The sequence below is a fragment of the Dipodomys merriami genome, unplaced genomic scaffold (genome assembly GCF_024711535.1).
Source record: "Dipodomys merriami isolate MVZ:Mamm:240054 unplaced genomic scaffold, mDipMer1.0.p SCAF_25, whole genome shotgun sequence".
NCBI classification, from domain to species: domain Eukaryota; kingdom Metazoa; phylum Chordata; class Mammalia; order Rodentia; family Heteromyidae; genus Dipodomys; species Dipodomys merriami.
The window spans coordinates 16,007,004-16,016,104 of NW_027203937.1; the positions used below are offsets into that span (position 1 = coordinate 16,007,004).

Here is a 9,101-nt window from a genome sequence, read left to right on the forward strand (position 1 = left end):
CCTTACATTTACTCAACTTGCTTGCTTGGCTGGTGCATTACCACTTGAGCCATGCTTTTAGTGCAGCTTTGTTCCCCCTTGTTTTGGTGCTCATTCTGGGGATTGAACTCAGGGGCCTGGGTGCTGTCCCTGAGCTCTTTTTCCCAAGGCTAGCACTCTACCATTTGAGCCACAGCTCTACTTCCAGCCTTTTTGGTGGTTAACTAGAGATTATACTGTCACAAACTTTCCTGTCCAGGTTGGATTTGAACTACAAACCTAAGATCTCAGCCTCCTGAATAGCTGGGATTATAAGCATGAGGCACTAGTACCCAACACCCAGCTTTTTGATGGTTATTTTGGAGAAAGAATCCTGTTGACTTTTCTGGCTTCTACCTATATGTCTCCAAATCTCAGTCTTCTAAGTAGCTAGGATTATAGAAATGAGCTACTGACACTTGGCTACTCCTAACAGATTCCAATTTTCTGTTGAATTCTCTCTGTCTCTGTCTCTGTCTGTCTCTGTCTCTGTCTCTGTCTGTCTCTCTCTCACACTCTCTCTCAATCCCTTTCTCTTCTTTCTCTCATGCTGTACCTGGGGCTTGGACTCAGGCTTTAGGTATTGACCCTGAGCTTCTTTTCCTCAAGGTTAGAGCTCTACCACTTGAGCCACCACCTTCTGGCTTTTTAGTGGTTAAGTGAAGATAAGATTCTCAGACTTTCTTCCTGGACTGGCTTTGAACTATGATACTCAGGTCTCAGTCTCCTGAATTAGTTAAGATTACAAGCATGAGCCCTTGACACTCGGTTCGAATTCCCTATTTTTTAAGTCTATTTTTCCAACATTTTCCTCTATAACATAGAAAAGTGATACACTGAAGTCATCCTTTGATAATTCAGGTATCCTAGATCATTGTATTTCTACTATTAATGTATATTTTCTGTTGATTATTGGTCACTTTTCTGCCCTTTCATATATCCAATAATTTTTATTGTAAATTGAACACAATTTATAATGGATTCATAGAGGCCCTCAATGACTGTCTTACCAGATAAACTTCTCCTTCTTCCCTCCGAGGCAGAGTAGAGTAAGGGTCTGATAATATGAAGCCAGTTAATACTCAAGTTGTGTGAAGGCTTCATTTCCATTCTGGTAGAATTTAGTCTAACATGGTTTGTGTTCCTGCTCCTAACATATAGCTCTCCAGCTTCTGAAGTGACAACCCAGCTGATCTCTGACTCCTCGGCTAAGGAAGACTATGGGAGATTCACTTCTTCCTCTTGGAGGGTTTCACTAGGTCTCTAAGCCACTATTTTTATCCTTGTCTGTACCTACATACACACATAGCTTTAAATGTTTGGGAACTATTAAGAGGGAAAGCTCAGTAGATATTTGAGGCAAGCCCTTCCCTCTTGTCTTATAAGCATTTATAGACCGGGCTGGGAATGTGGCTCAGTGGTAGAGTGCTTGCCTCACATGCTTAAAGGCCCTGGGTTCGATTCCTCAGCACCACATAAACATAAAATGCTGGAAGTGGCACTGTGGCTCAAGTGGTAGAGGGCTAGCCTTGAGCTGAAAAGCTGAGGGACAGAGCCCAGCCGAGAGTTCAAAAAAAAAAAAAAAAAAAAGAAAGAAAGAAAGAAAGAAAGAAAGAAAAGAAAAAAAGAAAAGGAAAAAGAGACTTTAGCTTGTCTTTTAGGAGCCATCAATTGGGGTTAGAGGCGTGGCTCCGTTGGTACAATGCTAGCCAATGAGCAAAAAGCATCAGGTACCAAATTCAAGTCCTGGCCTTGGCCCAATAAAAAGAATAGAATAGAAGCCTTCAAGTTAGCTTTCTAGCCCCTTTGCTGAGCCCCAGAGTTCAGTTATCCATGGGGAAGATTTGTCATATATTTTAGAATGCTTAAAAATTCAAACTATTGTGAGTCGTTTTTGACAGACAAAAGGCCTGCTGGTTTCTTTCTCCTCCATGTCTCTCTGTCTTCAATAAGTCCAAGCCACAGGGTGGCCCCCAAATCAAATAAACTAAGGGAAGAAAAGAGCTGGTGATGGTTAGCTTACTTTGAAGGGTTTGCTCAATCTTTGGAGCTCTATTTCTTCTCATTTTTATTGCATTTACATTTCTCCAGTTTGTTATAAACTGTGATTTGTGTAACTGATCCAGGCTTTCCTAGCTATTACAATTGACATGTTGGTCTACAAAGACTATACCATGGTAATAGACTATTCAAGAGCAGAAGTCCAGGCACCCAGATCAAATGGAGTTAGGAAGAGCTTCAAGTCAAGGAATACAAGAGAGGAAGAAGCTTAATTTTGTGTGAACAACAACATATTGAAGAGAACCTTGGAGAAAGAAGACACTTCAAAGCCATACAGGGGGATTTTTTAGTACAAAAGTATAGGCACAAGCTAAAAAAGTTGATTTAAGAGATCTGACAACCCAAATCCCATAGTGTGAAAATAACGATAGGGAGTAGAAGCATTCTTTCCATAATTCAATAATCAAAACTGTTTAAATGTGATATTCCCCAAAGAATCTAAGAAGTTGGAAACCTTGCCGGTCTTCCCCACTTTCACCATGATCACTAACCACAGCATAAAGACATCAATTAATTGGGTTACTAATTAATTGGTATTTGACAAATTATGAACTCATAATTCACTTGATAGTGGAAGTCATTGCCAGAGGCCACCATCAGTTTTCTAGAATTGGTTGCAAATAATTATGCTCCTGTTGACTATCCAATAAACATGATGGGATTATCATTACGGAATCCTTTCCTGCTCTGGCTTCCAGATGTTCTTAGTGTGTCGATGTTTCAGCCATCCACCTCCCAGAATTCCACTCTGCCTCACTATGGAGGCCCCCATCTGTAACGGATCAGGAGACAGCTCACCTGTTTTTTACCTGGTGGGCATCCCTTCTCTGCCAGAGTCCTTCTTCCTGCCCGTGTTTTTTGTTTTTCTCCTCTTCTACCTTCTCATCCTCATGGGCAATGCCCTGATCCTGGTGGCAGTGGTGGCAGAGCCCAGTCTCCACAAACCCATGTACTTTTTCCTCATTAACCTCTCAGCTTTGGACATTCTTTTCACCACAACCACAGTCCCCAAGATGTTGTCCCTATTTCTACTGAGAGACCACTTCTTCAGTTTCCCTGCCTGTTTATTGCAGATGTACCTGTTCCAAAGCTTTACATGTGCAGAAGCCTTCATCCTGGTGGTCATGGCCTATGACCGCTATGTGGCTATCTGCCGCCCACTGCACTACCCGGTCCATATGACCCCACAGACCAATGCTGCACTGGCTGCCAGTGCCTGGATCACTGCCCTTCTCCTGCCCATCCCAGCAGTGGTGCAGACCTCCCAGATGGCCTACAACAACATTGCTTACATCTACCACTGCTTCTGTGACCACTTTGCTCTGGTCCAGTCCTCCTGCTCTGACACCAGCTCACAGACCCTCATGGGCTTTTGCATCGCTATGGTGGTGTCCTTCCTTCCCCTTCTCCTGGTGTTGCTCTCGTATGCCCGCATCCTGGCATCTGTGCTTCGCATCAGCTCCCAAGAAGGACGCTCAAAAGCCTTCTCCACCTGTAGCTCCCACCTCCTGGTGGTGGGCACCTACTACTCATCCATTGCTGTGGCCTACGTGGCCTACAAGGCTGACCTGCCCCTTGACTTCCATGTCATGGGCAATGTGGCTTATGCTATTCTCACACCAATTCTCAACCCTCTCATCTACACGCTGAGGAACAAGGATGTCAAGGCAGCCATCACCAAAACTGTATATCTCAAAACTGAGGCTACGACATGAGCATTGGACCTTCTTTTCTTTCGTTGTTGTTGTTGTTGTTGTGATATCTGGACTTGAACTGATGCTTTGCTCATTAGCTGGTGTTCTACCCATTGAGTCATGCCTTTAGCCCCAGCATTGGACCTTCAGTGCAGCCACTTCTGCTCCTAGGATGGAAAGTAATAATGCTTCGCTTAGAGGAAGATGCTCTAAGTGGCCCATTCTCAGAGTGGAAATTCAATCCATAGTGCCGAATGACTAAATTAATGAACATAAAATAGTAGAATAAAAAAATTCAGTTGAGTAGAAAGCTCTAACTGTGATTGCCATACTTTGATCCAAGGCTTTCCTCCTGTCCCAATGGAATAATTAGAATAATTAATAACAATGGAATAATCTTTTGTTAATTTATTTTCAAATTATATTTAAATAGTCATACAAAGGGGCTCAATTAAACACATTAATTTATGTATACAATGTACCTTGATCAATATCATTTCTTTAGCATTGTTTCATCCCCTATCTATCCCAACCCCACTCCTACCCTCAAATCTTAATGAGCTCAAATATTTCACTACTGAATAATTAAACCTTTACTGTAGTAAAATGACCTGCATGAAGAAAAAAATCTCTATAAACAGTCATATTACAGAAACCAGACTATTTATAATATATGAGATGTTAAAACTTTAGAAGAAAAATATCTAATGTTTAAATAAAAAATGGGAAAAACTTGTGAGCAGACAGATTGTCCCCCAAGTCCCCTAAGCAATGAAAAAGTATTCCATCCACGACCTAAAAAGAATAAAAGTTAAAACTGTGCGAAGCTGAGCTTGGTGGTGCTTGTAATCCAAACTCTCATGAAGCTGAGGCCAGGAGGGTTAAAGTTTAAGGCCAGCCTTGGCTGGCAAGATCTTGTCAAAAGCAAAGCAAAACAAACAAAAGATTATATCCAAAGTGCTATTTTTCATTTTCTATTGTGAGGATACAAGTTGGTACAACACTACCACCATACCTATCCAAAGTACATGTATTTTAACCTTTTGACTCAGCAGAATCATTTTCAGGATCTAGTCTAAAGATCCATTAGCAATCAAGCCTGGAGTCACTCATTCATCAATAACAGACTGGTTGATACCAGGTCTTCTAATTCATGAACATGGCATGTCACTCCATTTATTATGTTTTTTTATTTTGTTCAACAGTGGTCTGTTGATTTTAGTCTACAGATTTAGCATATGTATTGTTAGATTTCTATCTAAATATATTTTTCTATTAACCTATTAAAATGTGTTTTTAATTGTTTTGAGCATTGCTGTTTAATGTATGTAACAAATCCCATTTGGTTATAATGCATTATACTCTTTATAAGTTGCTGGATTTGGTTTGTTAATATTTTGTTTAGAAATTTTGCAATGCTGGTTATGAAAGATACTTTAGCATTCTTGCAAATTTCTTTGGTTTGGTGTTATATTAATGCCATCTTTATGAGGTGAGTTGGGAAGTTTTTCTCTTCTTTTATATTCTGGGATACATCCTGTAGAAATAGTTTTTCTTCCTTCAATATTTAATAGAAGTTGTCTGTGAATCAATTAGAACTTGAAATGTTCTTTTAGAGAAATTTTAAACCACAAAACAAGTTTCTTCAATAGATACAGGAGTTTTCAGCTATTTACTTCTTCTTGAATCAGTTTTGGGAGTTTTTTTGTTTGTTTGTTTTTTGTTTTGTGGGTTGTTTTTTTTTTTAACTTTCTAGATATGTTTCCATTTTACTCAGATGGGAATGGAGTGGTTTGCTTATACTTCTTTTTTTTGGGGGGGGGGAGGGGGTCTGGTCATGGGGCCTGAACTCTGGGCCTGGGCTATGTCCCTCAGCTCTTCAGCTCAAGGCTAGCCCTCTACCACTTGAGCCACAGCGCCACTTCCGGCTTTTTTCTTTTTGCTTATGTGGTGCTGAGGAATCGAACCCAGGGCCTCAGGCATGCAAGGCAAGTGCTCTACCACTGAGCCACCTTCCCAGCCCCGGATTGCTTATACTTCTATTGCCAAAAAAGGTCTGAAATGTCCCTGGTTTTCTTCTCTGAATTATTAGCGTGGATTTTCTTTGTCTTTTTTTTTCTTGGCCAATCTGGCTATAAGTTTATCAGTTTAATTGATTTTTGCATCTTATTGTATTTATTCCCCTCAATTATTGTTTTTAACTTTATTAATATGTGCTGTAATAGTTATAATTTTTGCTTTCTATAAGCTTTGGGTTTGACTTGATCCTTTTCTAATTTTTGTCTATTAAGGCATATAAATTGTACTAAAGGGTTTCATTGTGATTTTCCATGCACACATATAATATGCTTTGATCAAATTCACCCCCTATATTAGTTTTTCTGATCCCCCATTTTATTTTTACAATTTAATGGATATATACATGCATATAAAATATTTCAATCATATTTACCCCTTAGCATCTTCTTATTTTGCCCTCTCTCTTCTTGCTTGTACCCTCCCCTACCAAGACTCTCCTTATTATAATCATTTTGTTTTGTTTTTCACTCCAGATTCTGATTTTTGTTTGTTTATTTTTTTCTTGAGATAGGGTCACACTATGTAGTGCAGGCTAGCCTTGAACTTGCAATCCTCCTGCTTCAGTGCCCTCATCTCTGGGACTATAGGCATGTGTCACCATGTCTGATTTGTTTTTGTTGTTGTTGTTTTTTAGTTTCCTAATGTGGAAGATTAAACTGTAAGATATGTAAATTTTCCATATTACTTTAGTAAGTTTGTTCAGATTTTGACATGTTGCATTTTCATTGTCATTTCATTCAAAATGTACTTTTAATTTCTTTAGATTCCCTAAATGACCTATTTAGAAGTGTATTGTGTGGCTTCAAATTAGAGATTTCCCCTAATCTCCTTCTTTTACTGTTTTCTAGCTTAATTATGTGTCAAGAAGATAATTTGGGGCTGGGAAGGTGGCTCAGTGGTAGAGGCATGAGGCCCTGGGTTCAATTCCTCAGCACCACATAAGCAAAAAGAAAAAAAAGCCGGAAGTAGTGCTGTGGCTCAAGTGGTAGAGCGCTAGCCTTGAGCTGAAGAGCTGAGGGACAGCGCCCAGTTCCAGAGTTCAGGCCCCATGACCGGACCCCCACCCCCCCAAAATAGAAGAGAATTTATATAGTTTCCATTCTTTACTCTTTTCTATTCTTTAAAAACAAAATGTTGAGACAGGGTCTTGCTATATAGTCCAGACTGGCCATAAGCCAGCAATCCAAAATTCTCAGCCTCCAGGATATTGGAATTATACCATTTCTGATACTCTTAAAGATTTCATTTAATGTCTCCAAATACAATTCATTTTGATGAATGTTCTGTGTGTACTTGAAAGTGTTGTCTGATATTGTTCTGTAAGTTAGTCTCTAAATTAAGTCTAATCTCAATTAAGTCTAGTCATTTGATGATGCTTCTTAGTTTTTCTATATTGTAATTAATTATTGCATCAATTACTGGGAGAGGGTATTTAAGTCCCTAATTATAATTATAAACTTGTTTATCTCTCCCTCAATTCCACTAGTTTTTGTCTCATGTTCTTCCAGAGGCTATTCTAGGAGCAGAAACATTTGGGATTGGTAAATCTTGAATAATTCCTTCATGATTATGTTCTGTTCTGTGCAGGGTAATTTCTTGTATTCTGACATTGGTGTCTTTAAATTAATATTATTATTCCAGCTTTCTCTTGGCTAGTGTTAGCCTGATATATTTTTTCATTGTTTTGTTTTTCACTTATGTTTTTAAAGATATTTCTTGCACAGAGCATGGAATTGGACCTAGAGTAATCAAGAGTATAGAGTTGGCATAAAAATAGAAATATAAATCAATGGAATAAAACAAGTTTAGAAAATTGAGCCACACAGAAACATTCAAACAAAAGATCAAGAATTCTCACGGAGGAAAAACTTTTTGACAAACAGTTCTGGGACAAGCGGACAGCCACTCACTGTCATTCCCTTTATGGCCAATGCTACAGATGCTGATAAAAACAATTAACTGTCTTGGGATGAGGAAAAAATACTTTTCCCCCTAAGATTCCCTTTTGTTTTGTCACCTCTCCCCTTTGCATTGCAACCCAACTGAAGATATAGCCTCCTAAGGAAAAAGATTATAAATGTGTCCAGTGAGAAAACTGAGGAGTAGAGCAAAATGTATTTCAGGTGCACTTAAAGTGTCCTGTTCTTACCTCTTCTAACCTTTCTTGGATATCCACATTCCAGCTGTTAGATTCTCAGTCAAGGAATTAGTATTGCTCGTGGAAGAGCACTTGGAAAATGAACTCAGACTGCATTTTGACAATGTATGTGATCAGGTTCTAGACTGGACATTCTTCCTCCACCAGTACAGCATAGCCAGTCTAGCTGTGAACTTACTTCCAGTCCAACCTAGTACTATAGATTTTTCATCCATGTTCTATAAGAAGTAATCAACCTTCAGCTGATAAGTACATCTGAATCTCCCATTTATCTGCTGATATTCTTCTCATTGGCTCATTGGTTTGATTATTTGTGATCTTGCCTCATCTTTTTTTTCTTAGGTATTGAGAGTTGAAATTTTTTAAAGTTCTGGATAATTTTTGTCTTCTTCCAGAAAGTGTTACATTTTGCCAGGAGATAGTACAAATTGATCATATTCATTGTACATTGGTTTTAAACTGGATTCCAACTCATGTATTTCAATTTTGCTTTTACTTATGAGATTTAGACCTTATTACTCCACTCCAGTATTTGCAGGGTCTCAAGTGAAATTCCTTCTATTCAGATGAGGCTATGTGCCAACCCCTGCAATATCATGTGGCTGTTCAAATATTTTGGAACCTCTTAAACCTCCAACCCGCTGCATTCTTTGGGGGGTATTTCCTTGTATTTGTATGCCTGAAAGTTAGTCAATGACTGGAAAGGAATGTATACCCCTCATTTGGTGCTTTTCCTCTACTGTATTCTCCTCTCTACAAATTTGCTCTGAACTTTCAGTCACTTTACCACTCAAATTCCAATTTAGGTCTCTTCAGCCCAGTAGGATTTTTATTCTTGTATTTGATTCTATTTTCTATCCTACAAGCTAGGAAATTGATAAGAAAGTTGAGATCCTGGAACTCAAACTCAGTACCTCTCTTCTCTCAAGGTTTATTTTACAGTGGTTCAAGGCCCATGACTGAGTATTCTTTGAAGTCTTTAACTAGTTCTTGTACATTTTTTTGCAGTTGTTTTTGGTAGGAAGTTTAATCCTAGGTAAGCTACACTGTCATAGCCTGGACTTAAAAATCTTCTTGAATTTCTGAGGTAA

General features: G+C 38.9%; 1 protein-coding gene across 1 annotated transcript; it reads left to right on the top strand.

Moving 5' to 3' along the window:
* The first annotated feature begins 2,837 nt into the window (after positions 1-2,837).
* On the top strand, positions 2,838-3,794 carry LOC138836568 (olfactory receptor 2AT4). The gene has a single exon (XM_070035347.1). The coding sequence runs from the start codon at positions 2,838-2,840 to the stop codon at positions 3,792-3,794; it is 957 nt and encodes a 318-aa protein (XP_069891448.1).
* The last annotated feature ends 5,307 nt before the right edge of the window (positions 3,795-9,101 follow it).